The 24,467-nt window shown below is 32.6% G+C and overlaps 1 protein-coding gene across 6 annotated transcripts; it reads right to left on the bottom strand.

The window, feature by feature from the left end:
* Nucleotides 1-1,752: 1,752 nt before the first annotated feature.
* Nucleotides 1,753-23,434, bottom strand: LOC117123038 (protein CBFA2T1-like). Of its 6 annotated transcripts, none has more exons than XM_033268851.1 (10): nt 23,312-23,434; nt 10,795-10,932; nt 10,258-10,463; nt 8,037-8,126; nt 7,433-7,614; nt 6,639-6,880; nt 6,224-6,297; nt 5,804-6,044; nt 4,355-4,545; nt 1,753-4,065 (listed from the first exon to the last, which is right to left on the bottom strand). In XM_033268851.1, exons 2-10 carry the CDS (start codon nt 10,913-10,915, stop codon nt 3,772-3,774), a joined length of 1,641 nt encoding a protein of 546 aa, XP_033124742.1. In that variant the 5' UTR covers nt 10,916-10,932; nt 23,312-23,434; the 3' UTR covers nt 1,753-3,771. The 6 variants fall into 6 exon arrangements, with proteins under 6 accessions (XP_033124742.1, XP_033124741.1, XP_033124743.1 ...); XM_033268850.1 differs by lacking the exon at nt 23,312-23,434 and adding an exon at nt 15,217-15,543; XM_033268852.1 differs by lacking the exon at nt 23,312-23,434 and adding an exon at nt 11,535-11,692 and having other exon boundaries at nt 6,771-6,880.
* Nucleotides 23,435-24,467: the final 1,033 nt, after the last annotated feature.

The following is a 24,467-nucleotide window of genomic DNA, read 5'->3' as shown; positions in this document are numbered from 1 at the left end:
ATAATACAGTGCTCAAATATAAGGAACGAGATGTTATAAATCGTATCAAACATTGGTTATCAACGAAAGTTCCTTATTATAGTTGTATGAAAAAAAAAGTCTGGTGGGAATCGAACCCGCAACCTATCGCTATTTCGGCGGCGTCATACCGTTTAGACCATGCCCACAGAGGCCTGTACGATATCATTACAGATCTAATACCACTATTCACTCTCCCTACAAATTGATGACTCACACATAGTGGAGCAATTTTTTTCAAGCACTGAGTTATTAATTTATATATATTTTTTATATCATCCTCTGTTTTATCAATTAAAATGTAAATTTTCCGCATTCAATTAATGAAAACATGGATTATCAGAAAATTAATGCACTGAAGAAGTAAATCCCGTGGTAGACAGTCTGTGATTGTTATTTTTAAATTATAGATAAAAGTACAGTAAGTGGAAAAAATAATTTAAATATCAAAAGATACTGAATAAGCTTTGAAATAAGCCCGCAATTTGTGGTTAAAACGCATGTTTCTTTGTTCACTCTATTGTGTGTAAACATGTGGGTACCCCCAGGAACTTCTGGATACGGGTTTTGCGACCTATTTTGCATTTCTGGGTCGACAAGTACGTTTAGATATTTTAGTTTTAGATATACTGTATAACACAAGAGGTCGAATATGAGTATGGCGACTCCGAAAAATGACAGACGTGAGGCCATAGTTGATTCTACGTTTCGTTCTTTATTGGAACATTGTCAAGAATGACAATGTTCCAATAAAGAACGAAACGTAGAATCAACTATGGCCTCACAAGAGGTCGAGACTATTAATTATTAACTATAGAGGCCTATGTATTGATAATGAATAAAACCCTGTCTACGGAATGAAGAAATATTTAGTATTTAATCATTAAATATTTAGTAAAAATATTATTTTGCTGATCCAAACAAAGTTACACTGATTGCCAATTCTTTATTCTTAGCGGTCTAAAGAGCACAATTCCGGGACATCCTAAACAACAAACCTCTCAAATGAACCCCACCAATTTGATTCAGGGACCCTGCACCAAGGCTTTAGGCGTTGGTTCTGGAGCCACCTGTTTGTCCCGCTTTCAGCTCTGTATCCCTATTCTGTATGGCTTCAGTCTTGTGCCCATATTTTAAATAGTAAAATGAACCGTAGATACCTGTAGGTTTATGATTCAATCTGTTTTATTGAGTTGATGTATTTATTTTAACTAGATATTTATTTTATATTTGTCATTTATGGCACCAGTCACTGTAAATCAAATTTCTGTTTAGTACAGGCAATAAAATATCCGAGAAAAGAACCTTGTCTTCAATCTTAGGATCACAAACACAATTTCAATGGTCCTTAGCAGCTTTGTTGTCCTTAGCTTTAATTTGAATAGTAAAGATGACAGGCTTTTGTTAGTTTGGTACCACAGAAGAAAAGCCATTAATTTGAGGGGTCTTTAATTAGGAGGACCTGTAATTGTATTGAATTAATAGTGAGATCTTATCAAGAACTTGTGAGAACTGGTTAGTAACTTGTGAAAACTGGTTGAAAACTTGTGAGAAGTGGTTGATAACTTGTGAGAATTGGTTGAAAACTTGTTGGAAGTGGCTGATAACTTGTGAGAACTAGAGCAGCTGAGAACTTGTGAGAACTAGTTGAAAACCTGTGAGAACTAGTTGAGAACTGGTGAGAACTAGTTGAGAACTGGTGAGAGTGTTACAACACAAGAAATCAAAACATGCTTTTCTTGTCACATAAAGCTTTTATTTGAATTAATGAATTTCCTTCCATCTTTTTTAAGCACCAATATAAGATCCAATTGGGACCCAAAATACTTGTTTTTCAAATCGAAAAATTCAAAAAAAGAAACTTGTAAACACTACGAGTGTTTCCATCCCAAATGATCTGGTCAACAAGTATAACAAAATTTGAATATCACAACAGATAAATATATGAAAAATATATAACTCAATTACCAGTAGAAACAAAAACGAATACAATTTTCTTTCTACTTTATCTCTAAAAAAGTATTTACGAAGATAGAAATTGTCATTAGCGACAGCTGTCATAGACAGCAACTGAGCAAGAGTGAATGACCGAACCAGAACGTGTACTATAAATGTCGCAGTTGATTCGCTTCAGTAGTTTTTAAAAGAATTATACACCTGGTCCATAGCTGATGTCTTTACATTATTGATGAAAGTCATTCAGATCATTATAATGCAATTTTATGAATATGAAGAAAAGTAAAGAAATTTAGGATGACTAAACAAAGAGTGGACGAGTTTAAAAATAATAATAATAAAAAAAATATGTATATTGCACACACCTGGTTTTCTATTTACAAAAATAAGGCATTGTTTTACATTTACGATTCTCATTATACAAAAAAAATCTAACAAATATAGTTTTCTTCTCGGTTCTATAACTTCCTTTGATTTAATGATCTCTATTACCAGCCAAGAACAAACACAAACTCTGTATTAAAATTATGAACATTAACAACTTGGGCAATGAATATTTGTGATCAAGGGTGGGGGAAGAGGGAAAGAGATATAGGAGTGTCATAGCATCTCATCTTTCTGTGCATTAGTCATTTCACAAAAGTAAATCATAGATTGACTTAGGGGGTGGGGCAGGAGGGAGATGGGATTGCAACATGCCTATATTATTCAAGAACAAAATTTAGTTCCAAATTCAAATACAAATTCTGGAAATACTGGCTGCATTACACAAATTTAATCTACACCACCTTTAATTAGTATAATGTTACAATACATTATCGATTGTACCTTACCAAAAATGGGATTACCACATTGAATACCGTATTATAAGCACTTAGCTACAATGAGCAATAACATGATAAGTTTTCTATAACTTAGAAAGTAGATAATTAATTGACCAATAGTAAACCTATTATTGAATTCAACTCGTTTCTTATGATGATGCTGATGGGTCCTGTGTGACATCATCGTTCTTTGTGCTGTGCAAACACACACTCACGGCAGCTGTACCTCACACCTGCAGCCCAACAGACTATTCCATTTTGCTTTGGGGTGGGGGACACTATAGTTATCCCAATGGGTGACTTCAAATGGTAAAGATTATATGTAGAAAATATGATGTGTTGCAGCATAGACACTATTTGGTCACATATCAATAAACATAACAACAAAGCTATTTCTTCTACATTTTGTACATCAATACTCATTTTACAATATTTTATATACATACACACTTTATGGGTCACGCATAGTTGATAGGTCTCAAAATATTTTCCTAGGCTTGCCTATGTAACTTAATTTGGATAAAAAAACCCCAAAAAACAGCTTTTTTTGTTAGGTTCGGTAAGAAAAATGAAATTAAAATCAAGCAGGCTTTTGAAAAGGAAAACTCCACATGAGCTAATTAAGAAAATATTGAAACGGATGGAATTTAAAAGGGAGAAACAAAACAAACATATAACTGTTACATTAATTCTGATCTACATGATAAAACATCTACGTAATGATTCTCCCGGTAGAAATTACTAATCATGTGAAAACTGCGCTGAACAAAATTGTCCTATTATCGATTACAGTACTAGAAACAAGAGGCCAATTCCTGGTACCATCAAATCTATTCAATTGCATTCATTTCCTTTTAGTCTTCTGTTTACAATCCATATGTTGAATACTCCAAATTGTTCTAGCTTGATGTTGGAATATTACTGGTAGAAATAAATGTTCTCTGCTGAGCATCTGTCAGGTTAGTCACAAGATCTAGTGGTTTGCCTCTGATGGCGCTGAACTGGGTGATGACGATCTAGACTTGCTCGCTGTGCTTAAATCACTTGTGGTGGAATTTTTGTTTGGCGGCGAGGTGGCAACGGGCGAGGGTGTTGTGGCCGTTTTAGTATTAGAAGAGGATTCTGTGCTGTTGTTCTGCGATGCGAGTTTACCGCACATTTTGTGGTGGTTCTCCCAATCTTTGTGTTGGCAGAATGATCCGCAATAGCGGGCAGTGTTACATCCACTACAAGTTTCATTTGCCTTCCGCCCACAATTCCAACAGCTCTGTAAGATACAAAATTGGAATGACTGGATTACAAATAATTCATGTAACACAAAAAAAAGAAAAAAAGAAATTACAATGTTGGGTATTGTAGACACTGATAGAAATCAGGGCATGCTGAGTAGGCTTTTTTTTTCATTTTGCTTAATTATTGATTCCATTCCATCAAGGATATTTCATAAGAGTTGTTTATCACCCAGTCATATACATATATCCAGCAAACAACTCACAAACTCAAATGTGTACATTTAAGAGAAACATTATAAATTACAATATGGTTGTGTTGTTTACCTCACTCGAGCTATCCTGTGAATTGATCATACTGAGGGCTTCTTCAGTGGCTGCTCTCTTCGCATCCAACACTGCATGATCTAACTTAGCTCTTTCAGCCGTTACTAACTCATTAGCTTTTAATTCTGCGGCCTGTACCGCTTTCTGTAACTCCGTCACAGCTTGCCGTTTTACCTCATTTACAGCCTCTTCTGTTGAAAAGCAAATTAAGTTTTATTTATAAACCAACTTTGGTGCAAAGGTGAAAACATCATTGTTCCTATGTTTAAACACAGCTTGTATTACGGTTTGAATATTTATAATGACTGATACTATAAAATATATAGCATAATTTGTTGCATAGCCTTTTGTTGTTATCAACAGGTAATAAAATTGTACTCCCTCCATTGACCTTTGGGATATTTTCCCAGGCAGTTCTAAAATTATAATACAGTATTGGCATAATGCATACTCCAATAACTTAATGGGGTACCAGTAACCTTCCTCTTATAGAAATTAAAGATTTAAACCTGAGGCACTTGCATACAACGAACCTAGCATGTCTTACAGCCTTCTAATAGCAATAAAAGGCAGAGGTAAATCTTATTGGAGGTAATTTTAAAATTAAAATGTATAACTGTTTGTGCATATAAAACAACCTCAATGGTTTGCATAAAGTTAAGACAAAGTGGTAACAGGAAATTGTGCAATCTTATTGTATACAAATGTAGACAACCCATTTAGGTGTTTCTGGATATGTCCAGGTGCAGATAAATATATTTTAATCCCTCCACCTAAAACCAAATGCATTGAGTGTATGGAAAAAAAAGGTAGTGCTAACAATGTTTGTGATATATTTGGGATTAAGGTTATACAGTACTGCGCTAACATGCTTCAGGGTATAAATGTATTTAAAGATTTATTTAAAGTTTCAAAAATACTGTCTTTCTCAAATAATGGACACGCGTTACTTTTTATGTATTCTTTGAATAAACCTTCAAATTAGCTGGAAATTATCTAAAATAAATTTTGAATACATAAACAGAAATATTTTGATTTATTGAGCAACAAAAAAGAGCAATTTAATTTAATGGGTATTAAGAGAGAGTAAACCAAAAGCATTTGATAGAAATAGCAAAAGAAAATTGGACAAAGTAGATTTTCACCATTATAAAACAAAAAGACCGAAACTTGAGAAGTAATGTTTTACTACTGTTTAGATGGGGAGTGCATTTCATCACCATATGATAACTATGGGTGAGATTAACACAAAAATAAAAAAAAAACAAAAAAAAAACAAAAAGGTTATCACAAAAAAAAAACATGATGGGAATTTGGTTAAAATTTTATATTTTTGATGTGCAGCTATCTACAGTATGTATTATACACAGTATGAGAATTGCTATTTTCAGGTGAAAATCTACTTTTAGTTAGAAGCGTAGTTTTTATATGGCAATGAAATGCATTCACCCATCTGTAATGTAATCCGTGACGTACCAGCCCGCCGTTTAACTTCTGAAACTCGGTCATCTGTCTGCCTGAATGTGTGCGCCATCATGTCCCCGACCCGTTTTTTTATGTCGTTTTCCGTGCCTTCTGCATGGCGACGGGCCCACAACGCAAGTTCTTCTCGGTCTTGTATACTTCGCTGGCGTAGCATATTGATTGCTCGTTTTGTTTTGTCAACCATTCCCACAATGCATTCCAACATCTGAAATATTAAACGTCAATATAGTCACATAGTAGTTATGTGAACATGGATTTGGATAATGTAATTCTCAAAAAAAAAATCCTTAAATACTAAAATAGTGTACATGAATATACAAATAGTAGAGATAATATTCATGTAAATAGGATATATATTATTTAAAATAAATAAAAACAACTTACAGTTTCCACATGCTTCCAATCGTCCTCTCCACGCCCTTCAAAATATGGATGATCTGGGTAGTTGAGGTCACGACCTGAAAAATATCAACAAAATATTAAATTTCTATTTAATTGCTCCAAGTAAAAAAGAGTAAGTAGAGTTGGTTGCAACCCTGTAAACATTTTTTTAAACCATATTTATAGAGGGGTGACCCTTCCAGGGGCCCTCTGTGTCCTGGGATAGGAAAGCAAGCATCTTAACGATCATTTATCGCTCTTCAATAGGAAGTATTTATTTGGTAGAATGCAAACCAATTTTGGAAAGAAACTGAAAGTTTATTAATCACTATATTTGTCAAAATTATCAGTGGACCCCCATGGTCAGCAAGTGGTTGTGGCTGTTTTATATGAGAATTACTTATAATGGAAGACTTACTACTAAATGAGGAATGCCGATGCCTTTCGTTATGTTCCCTTTCAAAACGCTCCCTCATGTCTCGCATTTCTCGTGCATGAGCCAAATCTTCCATGCGGATTTGGTGAGGTGGCATGTGTGGAAAATGGTTACCTGGGGGACCGTTCTGGTGTCCCGATGCTGGACTGCCTGAACAACGTCGTTTTGCTGCCGGATGGTCTGTGATGCGATCGGATCGAAGATCTTTAGGTCCATTAGATATCCTAATAACATATAGAAAAAGTACTATTACATTCTTTTATGAATTATTCAAGAATATATCTTTTATAATTTACTGAAAAAGGCTAATTATTCACACCTGGTACATTCACATGAAACAAATAAAATTTTAATATTTATTGAAAGGTGAAATTAACAATGTTATGTCTTTGTTACTCAAGATAAAAACACCTGTTTTTAGAGAAAAATGCTTATGATTTATTTTCAAACAAAAGATAAGCCATGCAAATATTAAACTATGTTTTCCAGATGCAGTTAAAATATAACTATAAAAATTCAATTTATAGCTACAGCAGATATAAAATTTTCGAAGATAAAGCAAAATAATGAAACAAACACAATAATGAAAGTACGCTTCATAAGGAGAATTTTAATGACAAATATTTTAACTCATCAAAACATCTGTTATATATTAAACAGGATTTACCACATTTACATTATTCTCTATATTATGAAAAAATGTCTTAGTTGCTGAGAAGCAGATATATGAAATAAAGGGCAAGCAAAAGAATTCCCAGTCCAGTGGCATTTATTACCTTCCTTCGGGAGTTCTCCTTTTCCCATTTTCATTTACATCCATAAGGATTTGATCTGTCTCAATTGGTGAAGTTTTTGTGTCGAGCAACTGGTTCTCGTGCTGCATGTAGTACTGCTGAGGCGTCAATTTCGCCATCCGTGCGCAATGCATCAGTTCACGTTGAAGTAACGGTAAATTTGTCTGTTGATAATAAGAAACAATTTTTAAAAATTGCTGCATTTTCGACAAAAACTGTTAGTGGTGTCTGTGTTATGCAAAAGAATTTTTTTTACTGATTCAGACACTATAAGAATGTTTATAGATACACATGTATATTTCCTAGTTTAAATGATTAGTGCAATACCAATCAAAAAACACACCATTTACATTTCAATAACATAATGTGTAAAAGAAGTATTCAATAATTAATTTCAATTGTTTAATATTTCATTAAATCCTTCTTTATAAATCAACTCATATCACAGTTACTTACTCATGGTGAGTATTTTAATGTATGAAATCAGTTACTAATTTATTATTGTAATTCAATATTAAGTATTTGTAAAAATTAATAAATTAAAAACTGTGCGTAAAAAAAATCTTTTTAGAATAATAAGCTTTACCTTCAAAAATGGGATCACAAACGGTCTTAATGGAAAGTTGGTTGCTTCTTGTAATTTATTATGAAATTCCTCAACTGTTAGGTGGTTGTTCTGAAAAAAATAATAAAAGTAAAAATATCATTTATTATTTTATATAGTCTCATTTATATTAATATAATCAAGTGCCCATAAAAAATAACAAGTATTTGAATACAATTGTTAACAAAGAATTAAAGACTCAGCAACAATAAACTAAATTTATACTATAACTACGGTACAATAGCGAAAGTTCTGAACAATATATTGTTCATGAAAATAATATCGCAATCCATTTTTTTGTATGGTGCTTTCCTCAAATCAAATCGTTTAACAAAGAGAATAACAATAAATTCAAGACGACAAAAAAAACCTGAATTTTTAATGCAACATAAAGAATAGCACTACTGTAATAACATATGATAAAAATTTCAAGAGAATAATTTGTTTATTGCAGAGAAAATTGCTCACAGATAGTTACACTTGACTGCTCTTCTTATCATTACAATACATGTTTATTAATACATTTGCGTACAAATAAAAGATGAACCAAGAAGAAAAATGAACAAAAATAATGAAAACTGATCCACGGTTCATTATTTCTCGATCATATTTTTGCAATCCATATTCGCTCAGTGCAAAAGATACCTGAAGATTCAAACGCGTTATTGCCGAAGCAACAGGGAACGCTCACATTAAAAAAACACAGATGGATTTCCCTGGAAACTTAACCATCTGTCATGCTTGTATTGTAACTGCTGGGTCATTCGACCGAGTGACAATGTAATTCAAGAAATGAATTTTTAATGCAAATTCATAAATAATTCAGACACTTATTTAAAATTGTCATCTTGTAATATATCTATTCAAGGTTTTATTATCTTTTAGTTTTAATCCCTTCACTGTCATAATTTCAAATTTTACTATTAATTATTACTACCATCAAGTGTACAGGGATTGCACAAAATATCAAATTATCATTAAGTTACTAGTATATAGTACATTCTATAGTCAATAAGGATATATATTCATGAGGGTATAGCACAATATAACAAAAAAACAAACAAAAAAACCAGTTTAAAAAAGTTATTTAACCAGGTCACTGAAGACAATATAGCACATACATTGTAATAATATCACCAATCATTCCAGGTTTAGCACATAGACACACTATCAGGTCCCCCATTAAACAACATATACTATAACATTATCAACAAATAGCACAACTATCATGGTATAATACAGCACATTACTATCAAGTTAATAATGAGGATATAGTACATACTATCTATTTACTAATGAGTCACTCGGGATATAATACCATCAAGCTGTATTATTAATTTAGGTGTAGCAAGAGTATTGCATTATTTATTTAACACTAATTTACATATTTCAATTATCATTAAATCGTTGACGAAGAAAGCTATAATTTCCACTTGTAATTTGCTCCTAAATACTGAACAGGTGTTGCTGGGAGGAATATGCACAGTTGGCAGCAAGCATTGTTTATTGTTCTTTCATTGATCTAACACTGTGCACGCTATATTTATCAACATATCATTTTACAGAATTAAAGTCTTAATGAAAAATGCTAGGGTCATGTGTATCAGCTGTAGTGACCAAACCACAACTAATCAATGACAATAAACAAAATTTGATTGTTTAATTTCATTATAATATATATAATATGGATATACCTGTACATAAACACCTATTGTACAGTATGATCACTATTTTGTAAAGGCAAATGTTTTACACTATCGCTTTGCAGATAAATAGTATATAATATTGGATGATCACATTGTGGATATAGTATACAAATATTGACTGCTCATGAGGCGAATGGTGAAATCTATTGCCCCTCGGTGATGTGCAGACTGTAGGATACGGTCTCTAGAACACAGAGGGGCAATAGATTTCACCGTACCCTGAATCTAGAGCAGTCAATATTGTTTTTTATATACCTCATACATAGATTCTATGAGGCCTAAAAAAGTACTTACTTCCTAGCCTAGCTTACTAACCTAGCTAACCAAATACTACTGTGGATATAGCATATACTATTTCACTATCACTACTATGGATATATTATGGATTTAGTATTATACAATCACTTCAGCGTTAGCATGTAACTTGCACCATGATGCATACTATTTAAAAATTGAAAATGAGAATTATAAAATTTTAAAATTTTGACAGGACTTACCACAAGTCCCATGACCAGACCTCGTACACGCTCACCAATCTCAGGGGATATATCATTTCCAAATTGTTGTAACGTGGTCAGAAAGCGTTTTAGTTTACTTAGTTGCCGTGCACCGCATGCAGGAGGTAGCTCCTGCCCGTTAACTTGTCCAGGCGGTGAGGGTGTACTATGATGTGGAGATGGCACGCCGTTCAATGCGGGAGCTCCTGTAACACAATAAATTTAGGTATACGTTTACCATAATTTACAAATCATGAAAAATTGGAAAAATTGCATGTCTTCACAACTTAACTTGCATTATGTTATAATACATTATCACTAAAGCTTATCATAACATGATCGCATCATTACATCTCATAAAAATCAATTTTTATTCATCATACCCATATATGGGTATGAATATGCAGTACCATATCAGAACCATATATGGGCACAACGATGTTATACCACACCCAAATACGGCAAGTCAAAGGTAAATTTCACATACCGTATAACATGATAGGGTACTGCATTTAGACAATGGAGCATAAAATGTACCTGTAGAGGAGCCTGTGGAAACTGGCCTAGGGTGAGAAGCGACCATATTTGCTTGCACCATATTGGGTGAACATTGCGATGGATGCTTCACTAATGCTGCGTCGATAGGCGAGTCAGGCATCTTGCCTTCTAATGGATCTGAACAGAGAAAAATAAAATCAATAAGAACATTATTATCATTGTTCTATTGAGTGCAACAACGACTCTGAAATCAATACAATGATTTAAAACGCTAGGAACATTTTAAAGCTGAAATGAAAATGTTAACCAAGTATAATTTAAGAACAACGTCCATTACAGAAGGCATAAATACACCAAGAAAAGCATGTATTTATCTTAAATTTAACCTTTAAAAATATAAATGCCACTATCATTTACATATCCGATAGATGGAGGCTGGGATGTTTTGTATGAAGCAAATATTCACTATCTACTACTCTGAGTACCAGTTGATTGATCCACGGAATTACGACGACTGATTCAAACAGATTATTGAATGTGACATACCTGTGAGTGTCTTAAGCACTAGTCTTAAAATGTTTGACAGTTGAAAATTAAAACCATAGATTAACATCATGTAGGAACACAATGGCAGCTCTTAGCCTTAAGCCTAACATGTATCATAAGAATCGAGCCTGCTTAGTAATTGAGAGTATTCTGCAGCTATTAAAATCTCAATCACTCCAAAGAGATTTTTAATCACCCATAAACATCCTACTGAATGCTTCTCCGGTGCCTACCTAGCATCCTCAATCTGTTGAGAGTGGCCTGGTGATGTAAACTGTTTGGGTGTCCAAATCTGAAGCCCACTGTATTCATCCTGTTTTGCTTAGCTTGTTTGATGTGCTTAAAGCAAAAGCACTTTGTGAAGTGGGCAAAACAAACTGGCAGTGTCCAGGTGTCAGCATTAGCTCCAGGTGTTAGGCAGTGTTACATTCTTACTCAAATATATGCATAGCACTTGGTTAGTTAAATCATGTTATCACCTGGTATTGTGATCTAAGCTTCTGTAATTCAAATTTCTTTGTATTTTTTACTGATTCTTTATTCTTTATTTAAACTTTATTTATGGAGGGTAACACTTCCAACTGGACCAAGAAGCTCATGTTCAGGGGTTTGCTTTAACTTTTTTTATGAGATGATTCTTAAAAACATTAACTAATATGGAGTGGTCCTACTCATATAATAATTATATACGTATATTACACTACACATAATTACTATATACTACACACTTATACTTATAGTATGTATAGTATTGTACATACCAAATTTGGGTCTGACAAAATATATCAAGACAATGGATGCAAAGAGTACATCATATCATCATGGATAGCACATTGAATTTATGATGTAATTTACAGATCATGATTAAATCATGAATGTAATTTCACACACCATCTGTCCCATTTTGCAATAATAAAAAGTTGAAAAAACAATAATTCTGTAGTAGTAATACTAGGAATTTTAGAGATGTGATAAGAACTTAATAAAAGAATAACAATAATCATAATATTGAGAACAATCTTCTCATATCTTTTTTTGATACTTAATAAAAAGCTGTTTGTTTTTGTGTCGCTTTAAAAAAAAATATACTTAGCTTGTTTGTGTTGCTCCTTCTACCATACATTTAACGGCTGTTTATTGTGTTCATTAAGACAGTGGATTTACATATCCTTTGTCCGAGTGACAAAATCTTACTCAAGAAACCAACAACAAAAGCATGTAACGAGCTTAAGCATCAGCTGATTAATTATGGGGAGGGAAGATGCAATTTTGTGTTTCTAATGTCATTAGCGGCTAGCCATGAGCAGATGTCACGCATATCATGCGCGTTAATTCGTGTTCCTTAATCAGCAAATACCGTACTTATCACATTATAACCAACTGGCAATGGATTTAACATTTCACAGAAGTACAGTTGAGAAAAAGGTTAATAACTCTCTGTATGTCATATTCACACTGAAGGATGCTTCCTAAAAATGGGAAATTATTAATACACAATAACAAAGAAATACTTATGTATGTTTAATGTTTATCCTAATTTAATTTACAATTATTAAAATTATAATAGAAAGTGACTAAAGGGCAACTTAACAAACAAAATTACTATGTAGTTGCTATATTGTTTAAATTTACAAGCAATTAATTTAATTGCAGCATGATAAACAGTGAAGTAGTAATATCCTTTTTTCCTTCAGAAACCTTTCTACAACACAGACGCTTTTCATAAGACAGTGATTAGCCGTCAATAATATAAAGCCACAAATAGTTTATAACATATTAATTATATTATTATAAATTCTGATGTATAGGCTTTAATAACAAATATACTGCTAAAAGCATTCTTACCCAGAGGTACTAAGGGGAAAAAAATAACCCCCCACAAAAAACAAGCTCAAGAGATCAGAATAATTAAGTCACTGAAAGCCTACATAACATAAAAACTGTTAATTATACTTATTTAACATCCAAATAATTAAATCTGCTTAACAATGATGAAATACCTATTTATTCTTTGTATCTTTTTCAAAATTTTATAGAATGCAGCATTATCAAATTTCAACAGGGTGGATTGCACAAAATATAATAAACAATCTGCAGTTTATTTGCAGAGGTAAACAACAAAATGTGTATAAGGTCAACATTTTTCGGAAATGAGGCTATCTACAGGAAATGGTTAACGGTTATGGAAGCCAGAAAAAATGGGAAGCCATTGTATTTAATACCATTGTTTCAAAACCAATACCATTTGCTCAAAACATCCATTCCCAAAAATCTGTAAAATTCATTTCAAAATTGTCCACTCAATTTTAGTATTAAATCAACTTTGTTAACAGCTTATGACATTTGTTATTTGGACACAAGATTGGTAATTTGAAATCTTTGCCAATGATTCCAAACAAATAAAAGATGTTGGGATTATATTTCTTTGATCACGATTAGTAAAACCTGGCTTCAATTTGAGTTAATTACCTTAAATTCACAACCTTCCGGAAAATTAAAATCACCTTTACAATTGAGTGTCAATCAACAATAGCTGACATTATCAGGAATTGTTCTTAAGAATAAGATGGCTTGTTAAGTTCCAGTGCCAACAACCTTTACAAGGTATTTCACCTGGCCTTAGGAACACACCCATTTGCAAGCTCCAACAATTCTGTATAAGCCGTCCCATTGGGTGGTTTATATCCCCTGGCTAATTTATACAATCGTTCACTTGTGTAAACACACACACATGAGAGGGAAAAGAAACTTGTTGATTGCTATTATGTTGAAAAGACCTAATTACAAAAATTATATATGTATATATTAGCCCAATAAGATGGAAGGCATATATATAGCCTAGTTCTATTAAATACAAGGCCTATCACTTGATACACTATACAATAACAATATTTTCATTAATAACAATGAATATTAATATTTAAAATATAAACAATAGCAATCAATGATAAAAACATTAATAATAAAAATAAAAATTAATATCATAAAATAAAAAATAATAGTTTAATAGTAGGCCTAATATACATTAGACTCTATCTAAGGCCTATTGGTCTCTAGACAGCTGTCAAAAATGTAAACAATTGAATACATAAATATAAATCCTTATTACCTTGAATAATAAAATAAAAAAACTGATTACAGTATATTGTCAGCCACATGTTCTAGGAAACGCACTGCCTAAGTAATTACTGCACTTGTCAACTCTGCTTAATTAGGCCAAGGATTTAAAACATTATATTATATTATATTACAAGGCTAGTATGCTTGTACTAATAAAACCATAAAAATATATTCATATCGACTGGAACACCTGCTGTATGTTTAGTTTGTTTTTGTTCCTCCCTCGAATCTAAACAAATTTCTGATCAGTATTCATGCCAAAAAATACACTTCCAATTTGTTATTATGTTATGAGTATTTGGATTTTGATTAAATCAAGTATTTTGTTATTACCTGTTAATAAGTTATAACCGAAATAGATATATAAATCTTTCATATTTAAACACTAATATAAGAAATCATATTTTGTTCATAATTTATTATTGCTAATGTAAATAATTTATATTTAAATAATTTTTAAGGAAAATAAGAAATAAAAATCATTAGCAAATAAATATGATTTCAAAATACAGCAATGTTTAAAGCAATGCATTATAGAATTTGACAAATCCAGCGAGATTTGAGAATGAATGAACAATGATCAATGTTTGCTACAGGTAAACATAAAAACAATTTATTCCTCACATAAAGAAGAATAATAGAGTTACATTGTTAAAGAATAGCCAGGCCAACAGCCGCAAAGAATTTCCGCTATTACCGGCTGCATTCTCTGTAGGAATTTCCTCTGTTTTGAATAACATCGTGAAGATGAATAATGTAAAAGGAAATAGGCTTGCAAATGTACAATGCTCTCACCTGTGTTACACAAATCTATGACTGATCCTGAGGTAATAACCATTAGTCAACCAAGACTTGGAGAGGAAGTATACCACAGAGGCCTGTGTTCACTATAATGTCCACTGAAAATGTTATTACTACTTGAGAAATTATTATATGTATCAAATCCAGAGAAAAATGGTAGTCTGCACCAATTTATGTGCGGCTCGTAACTGATGATCTACCCAACGACACATGTACCTTTACAACTGCGACCAGTAACTTATTATCGTGAATAATGGAAATTGTAAAAGCTCAGCCTGTGTTATCCCCTCTGGCATAGATGGTACCTTCAAAAGAAAGTCAGCAGATGTTTCTATGCACGGCTCACAGTCATTGGTAGATATATATGGACCGTACCATTCTTAATTCAAACATGCCATAATGATTTAAACATATATTACAAATATGTTTCATCCAATTTATGTATGCTTTTTATCCTAAATATATACATGATTTATGTTTGGTTTATTTATATATTATTACATATTTTAAGAATTTATTTTAAGTAATTAAATTTACTGATATACCCTATAGGATGAATGGAATGTGCCAAAGACTTGGTAGGCACTCAACCATCTGCAGCAGCTGGGCCTGGGTTTTTTGCAGCTGCAATCCCTCCCACTCTTTTCATAGGACTCTTCATATGCTTCGCTGTTTATTGCAATGGATACTTGGTTAATTAAATACAATTACAGTGAGCTTACTCATCTCAAAATGAATTTGACATTAATGAATTATCATCAATTAACACAGCTGGTAAACAAAACAGTAACAACAGAAGGTCACTAGGTCATATAATTTTGTTTATAATGAAATTTGAGACAGCACCAAGACAAGGATACCATGTTTAAGAAATTTAGAATAAAAATATAACAGGCCCCTTCATTTTTTTTTTTTGTTGTCACCCTACACTTCCAGTAGAGGGTTAATCCAGTCGCATTGCATAATAGCAGCAACTAAAATATGTACTAAATTTACTAAATTTAAACATTTATTTTGTTTAGATTTTATATTTTTTATATATATTTATGGAAATACCCTCCATTTCGCTGTACACCTCTGGATTTGCGACCCTCCGCTATTTCGGTTCGAGAGAGAGAGAGAGATGTGACATCTAGTGACTACACTCTCCCCTGATTTTACTGTCTGTTCTCAGCAATGAACTATGACCATAATGGCATAACTACTAAAACAAAACAAGTAAAATAAATGAGTATACAATAAATATTTAATTTATACCTGGATTTGCAGGGTATGGTCTAACATATGCATGTAAACTTTTTTCATGTTGAGCTGTATAGATGATTGTGTTTGTTTATAGTGGATTGAAGGTCATTGAATAAATGAATATTAATATTATCCATGAAACATCAACTCACACAGCTACTGCAAAAATCAAATTCCATCTACCCTGAGGAAAAGACATAAGGAGATGTAATAAAATTTTTCCCTTACCTACAGTACTTGAGAAAATGGCCTTGACCTAAATAGTTTGTTCACTGTTACAAAACAGAAACAATCATCAAAAGTTTGTATTTTATTTCATTTAGAGTTAATAACAAAAAGAAAAACAATAAATTTATGCACAGGCTAGCAATGACTGTTCCAACTGGAGAAGTCTTGTTAAGCGTACTTTGTAGCAAAATATTCAAGAATATGTGATGATGACGACAGTGAACAAAGATATTTATGGTGGCCACAGTTTTTAAGTGTCTTTGGAACTATTTCTATTTTGATATTTTAAATTGTTATCATTGTATTAAGTTATAATATTACTGGAAGATAAAATAGAAATATTTACCACAATATATAGAGCAGTCTCATGGCAAATTAGATATAATTATAAGCTTGTTATGTTAAATCATGATGCTGTCAAAAAAACAACAAAAGGACATGATCACAGAAAATTTGAAACAATGTAAGACCTTTGCGAGAGCAACGATTTTGATTGATGCATTGAAGATCAATGAAAATTTCTGAATCACAATACTGTACCATACAAGCCAAGTATGTGTATACTCTGACCAGCAAGTTAAAAAAATATTGGCCAAGGAACAAGAAAGAAGGTTATAATAATATTAGATTTGCAACCAAACAATGTTAACTCATTTAACCACCAAGATTCTCCATGCTTTTAGCAGGGTAACCCCAAGAGCAAGCTATCAGGACAAAAGATATTAGGACATTAACACCTTGGTTTGACATCTATGAGTCATTTTATATTGTGTTAATTGCACTTAATGACACTAATAGTGAATAGCATTCAAATAAACTATAATAATGAATAGGCATTTAGTATTTAATAACTTTTAAGACAAAATCTTCAGATAGAACAAAGCACAAATTTAAATTTAAATCCAGACTTCAACTGCGCTGGTACCTTCCCTGCATGGGTCCGTAATCACCCTGAAGAATATAACAGGCCCGTATCCAGGGGGGAGGGGGAGGTTTATGGTTCGGGAGAACCCCCTTTTCTAGCAAACTCCTAAATAATTTCCTAAATAAGTCCTCCAACCCAACTAATGTACCGCAGACCTACCCAGACATAGACATTTTCAAACATATCTGCTTTTATAGCATTATTTAGACCCATAAAGCACAAAAATCCTCTTGCTTTGGGGGTTTCGCCGACCCCACCGGGGCTTCGAATGTGGAACTCACGCCCAGGAAAACCCCCCCCCCCTTTAAAGAAGCTGGCTACGGGCCTGTATAATCACCCTATACCCTGCTATTCCATAATTCTATTTCTCATTCTTTGTTACACTGCAGTGATTGCTTCCATAATAATTCATAATTGAGTTGCACGCTAACCAATTTGACTAAATCAATAATTATAATAACAACTATTGATGAAGGACTACTGTAGCCTTAGCATTGTCTGAAATATCTAGTTTTAATTTTTGCAGGATTACCTTGCATTTAAATGTAAACAAGCAATTTAATGTTGAAATTGTAATATCAATGAGATAAATATCTTCTGAAAAACCTGTCTGATCTCTACAAACACGATCTTCCGGTTAGGTACCAACTAAGCCCAGACACACCAACTCCTTGGATTTACCCATAATAGAGTGGCATATCTAGAAGTCTGGAAATGGGACGCTGATTGGGGTAGGGGGAGGGGCGGCATGAATGTGAAGCTTGATGATTAAATGAGGGGGTGCTCATTCGCAAAATAAAGTGATTTTTATCTACATGAGTGTGATTTTTTTGCTTGGAACATTTTCATGGGGGGGGGGGGGGTGGCGCCTGAGGCCCTTTACTAGATACACCACTGCCAAAGTACATAACATATCCTTAAGGAAAAATGTCCAAGCAGCTTACAATATTTCTACCGTATTAGGACTTAATCATTGTAGGCTTAGAAGGCCTACTGTTGGTTGACTTTAAAATTATATTGGAGTTTAAATTGGTAGAATCAGTTATCTAGTACAGAAGGCCTTCAGACCTGCTGGTTATATCGTAACAACAACAATAATAGACACACACACGTGAACTCAATGACGACATGTCCTATCATAGTCATGTGAATTGCGTGTACCATCATTAATCTGGAAAAGGTGAGTTAATTAAAAATTGCGCTGGTAGCATGGGCCATATCAAAAATCCTTCACCCTATATTATATTACCACGTCGTCATGTTTTAATATTCAACATTTTTGACACGCAATCAGTTTTTTTTATTTATTTATTATTCTTTAAGTAAACAGTTCTGTAGCAAACAGAAGTTTATTGCAATATTTTTACACAGGTGAAATTATTGGAACAGATGTTCTTGAATAAATTTAATTATAAGCAGCCATTTCAAAAGTACAGTAAGCATTTATTCAACTTTTTATTTATTATTAAAATTTTAATAGACATTATTTCCAAAATGCTGCATTTAATGGCTGATTGACAGTGTAATAACATTTACAAATCTAAAATTTAATAGTATGATTTTTGTTTCTCCATCATCTAATCTAATCTAATCTAATCATATTTATTTATATAGCGCCTTTCTTTGCAGATACGAAGCGCTTCTGTCCCTGGTCATTGGATTCACATGCTAAGTGTTGCTGCTGTATTCAGCGCAGGAGCAAGCAACCCCACCAGGTACCCATTTATACTCCTGGGTGGAGAGAAGCAATGCAGATAAAGTGTCTTGCTCAAGGACACAAGCGAAATGCACAGCGAGGGATTAAAACCCCGACCTCGAGGTTGGGAAACCTCTTACACATTCGCCAGCTTGATTAGTCCCCTTAACAAGCAAATGCTGTGCATAATACATACCACTGACCAATTAAAATCTTACCAGAAAACATCCTTCCCCAACCAATCCTCTTTCCTTAAACCCCACTAGGTCAAGACATTTAACATTATAAAACAGAGCGTGATCACTAAACTGACACCTGGAGCAATATATACCATGTGACCAATATATCATGTGACATAATCATAACACCATCAGGTGATGTGACGATTCTCTTCGTGACAAATCAAATGAAGCTACCCTTAGCTTCAGCAGAAATGAATTTATCATAACCATATTCTAATAATACATTCTATTATCATACCTGCTCCTTTTCCTGATTCCCAGGGAGGACAGGGTGAAAATATCACATGCGCACAAAGGTGTGGAAGATGGTAAAAGTCACTTTTTTTGAGTGGGTGTGACAGGAGGAAGGGCTTGTTGTTATTAGACAGTAGGATGAACCCACTTTTTTCAAACTAGGGATCAGTGGGTAAGGCTACAGCTTTGAAATGTAGGTCACAGTGGAGGTGTAGCTTTGTGGTATTGATGTTTCCCTTCCAATATCAGGGTCCTGGGTTCAAATCCTGTGGGAGTCACAATATTTTCCTCTGGCTAAAAATATCTCCACTCCGTAAGCCTTGTAATGAAACTTCTAGTATATAAAGCATCACATTATTTCATATATTTAAGAGGGCCCTGAATATCAGCTGTACATAGTTATAAAAAAATATTGTAAATTTTGCCACCCAAAATATAAAGCAGAAATATCCAACTGAGCAGTATACAAATATTTCCCTTAATACATTTACTTCTTTACAAGGGTAATTCCTTCATTATTTTTACGCCATTAGATTCTGCGTAAGGCATCAAGGCATTTGTGGAATCCAACATAAATTTATTTAACCTTATGCAAGAAACAATACCTAACGTAAAGAGGCGTGCAGTTGACATATTCTTATACAATGACAGGGGCTGAAGTGAAACTGAGGACAGGGTAGACTCCTATTCTTCTGTACAATGCACAAAAAATTGTCCTCAATGTTAAATACATAAATAATACTGCACCTATACTGTATTAACACGTGTGGTTTTCATATTAAGGTACGTAAATCATGTTTTCATCTGTGCATTATTAGAAGTTAATAAATGATTTGATTTGATTTAATTTTGATAGCTTTTTCAGGCATAATATTTCTCTACAATCTGCTAGCAAAATCAATATGGAATTATATATATTATTTGCATGTTCACATTTGCCAGTATATTTTCAAATTAGCTTGAACTCAATTGTAATGTTTTCATTAATTTCCCATGTTTTATGTCTTCGATAGCTTTTATTCCCTGATCTTGGTTGGATATAGCAAAACAAGTTTAATTTAATTTACTTTCAACATGTCTTCTTCTCTTGGGTGGGGCCAGCATATCAATGACAAGTTTCTAAGCTATCCCAAAAAGGTTTCACAATTTCCGACTACAAAGTTTGAGGGGCTAAAATAGATAAGATTGTGCATGTTTCCTGCTAGAACTAAAATGCCATTAACAAAAGAGAATATTTGTAAAGTAAAATTCACCAATAAGATAATCACTAATGTTATGGAACTATAAGATACTACTGGAAAAAAGAACTGAATTTACAAAACAAAAAAAGTGTTGAACAACAAATCCTCTCATATGTAAGTCGAGATTATAATCACTATTGTTTTTGTTTTGTATTGATGTTTTAATAATTCAATACCCTGGGAAAAACACTTGATACATCTCCTTAAGAGATACAATCAATGTGTAATTTAGTACCAGACTCGCTGACAGGTTCAATGATATCGTCAATATTATGCCATTATTTTCTATTTTGCTGGTATCAACAAACAAATTTATGTCATTTTTATTCATCATTAGAAGTTATAACTTGTGAGCAATAAGCATGGTAAACAACATCAAGAGGACATGAAGAGGCTGCATGCAAGTTACTTTTTAACTAAAGCCAAATTGATTTACAATAGGATTAAGTTTAGCATGTTATCGGATTTTTAAAGTAAACATCAAGTACATTTTACAAACATATTGTTTGATAAAGACTATTTAAGTTGACCTGGTTTATAAACATACTAGAATATTACACAAATAACCATAATGTATTCAGTAAACATCACACAAATTCTGTAATGTTATTAATGTCGTTAGTAAAATTCACCATGTGCTAGGTTAAATTTTGTAAATTAATTCTTGAGATATTTTTAATGGTTATGAAATCAATTAATAATTATATCTGCAGATGTGTTGGTGAGGGAGAGGGGGGGGGTGGAAGGGGAGAAACTGTATAAAAACTACTAGAAAAACAACAATGCTGATAAAAAGAATAATGGCTTGATCCTGGATAAATTTATTTGAAATTAGAACATTTATGAATCATATTAAATATCAAATGTATTTTGCTGGTTAACAACATTGCTGTCATTTTCATGTCATCAAAATTAATTATATCTAAGCAATGAATAAGGACAACATGCAACGATACCACTAAAGGTCTATGACCGAAAAACCTAATTTTAAATGTTGTAGAACTTTATTTTTTGACATTGATTATATCTAATTTAAATAATTATATTTATAAATCATTTTATAGTAAAGTATATATCAGTGTCTAATTATTCGTTGTGCTATATCATTATACGAATAGATGTTTTCACTTTCATTGGTAAGGCAGGACGAATCCCTCCTTACATCCTGAGGCACATACAGAGAGATGAATACGAGTCCCAACAATAATTAATAACCACACGATTTGAAAACTATTACAAAACTTGAATTGAAAAGTCCAACCCTCACACAGTGAACATAAATCAGTACAATGGGATATAGTGCCTCTAGCAATGAGTTTCACAATGTAAAAACCAAGATCCAACCATCAAATCTAAAATGCTAAGCATTGAAATAACCTGAAACAAGCAATATGACAGAAAAAAATCAACCAGCATATATCAACCATTCTTATTAATCCACAAAGTTTTGCTTCATCATTATGTCTATTACTCATATGGCTAAAAACCCTCCCGGTATCGTCAAGGCCTCGAAGACCAGCAACTGCATAAGGGTCTGGAACCGGGCCAAAAAAAGAGCTGCTGATTTAACGAAATACCTGCTTCATTGTTTTACTGTTTCCTAAGAATGCCTACCATGTCATCTGGAAGTTCATCCATGATTATTATCCAATAAAATATTTTCCATTTTAAACAGGATGAGGCCATTTGATATTTGCTTGTAGTAGTGTGAACTTGGGAAAAAACGATCAAACATCCAAAAAACATGGAATTTCCCCCAACTTTATATAGACTGAAAGGATTGTTTCTAAATAATTATATTAAATAGGATTCTTTTCTACTATCTCCTCCCTTCTATGCACCCAAGTTTAAGAATAAATAATTAAAACATTAATTTTTTTTCCATTTCCTTTGTCTCTCTTTTTATTTTTTTTTTCTCCTTTTCCTTTCATATAATTTTATATATTAGGTCAGTTTTTGTAGTACAAAAATAATATATGGACCCTATTGTTGAATTACCTCATTCCCCAATACATTTTTTATTGGTACAGTAGTTTCCATTGTGGCTGTATTTTGCTTATTTAAATTCTGGGGGAAACACATGAATTTTAGTTTTGACTAAAAAACACATAGAAAAGAAATTGCAAGATTTAAAATATTATTTGTACTTCAAGAAGAAAATCATAATTTGATCAACAAACACCTCCCTCTATATGTTCCTTTCTTCAATCTTTCTCTCCCTTCTTTCTTTTATCTCTCTCACTTTTAATCTATATCTAATTTTAACAAAGAATTCCACCTTTTTTATTTGGACCCCTCTGAACAATAGATGAACATCAATTATACATGTCTCTACCAGCACACGTACATCAATCAACATTAATTATTTTCAAACCTGGCAAAGGACCAAAAAAAGTCAAGTCCTGCTTGGAGCCGTCCCAAAACCGTTGTGTTTTCTACTGGCAATTATTAAGACTGATCCGCAAAAAGGGATTAACAAAGTAATCCCAATAATCCCAGTAAGCAAGTCACTGGAATCCTATTATCATGTCTGCATTCATAACCAGATCATCTTAATTCATTTAATAATAACACTCTTAACCAACTTGCAAACACTCAGATTAACTTAAAGTAGACAAGAAACCACAAATAAATATCTTGGATCTCCTAATAAAATTCTAGGTGTGCTGATTAATTATTCCCATCTTTTGTTTGGTATCTTCTCATTTTAATCAATATAAGCACTTCTAAAAAGGATGTTTTAACTAATCCACTTAGAACTACTTAACTAATTAAAATTTCATCTGGAATCATATTGGAAAACAAACTGAAATATAACCAACAACATTTAAATTTAGACATGAGGGTAAAAAATTAATGTAAACCAGAGTAGAGTAATCAATATTTATTATATCTTATTGATTTTATCTTGTACAGATTACAGTTTTAAAAACTGAACAATCTTGGATACTATTTGACTATACCTCCATGATTTGACATAGGTGGTACAGTGATTTATTGCAGGACTAACAGCTACCCTGTTGGCCAGGAACTTGGTTTTATAATACAAGGATAATAAAGGTCATGTCTACTGGATTTTCCATTATTATTCATGATTGTTCTAAATATTTTTACCATTCAGCCACATCAAGAAAGATTACAGTTTAATATAATCAGGCAACTTAAACGATTTAGCAAGATTAAAATGCTACTACGTATAGAAATAGAAAATGGATGAATATACAATAGTGGCTTAAACATAGGAAGCTTTACTAAAATTAAAATTAACATTAAAATTATTATATATTTTTAAATTTCATTTTTGATTTTTTTGCTAACTAGATATATAAAAAAAGTTATATTTATATATAAATACAACAACATTTTGTAAGAGTGCTTTTTTCAGACAAAGCTGACCCTAAAATAAATTAAAATTTGGATTAAATAAATTTGTT

This window comes from Anneissia japonica, unplaced genomic scaffold (assembly GCF_011630105.1).
Source record: "Anneissia japonica isolate Jap-2015-1 unplaced genomic scaffold, ASM1163010v1 scaffold2999_len715162_cov194, whole genome shotgun sequence".
Classification (NCBI taxonomy): Eukaryota; Metazoa; Echinodermata; class Crinoidea; order Comatulida; family Comatulidae; genus Anneissia; species Anneissia japonica.
This window is presented reverse-complemented; position numbering and strand designations above follow the sequence as displayed.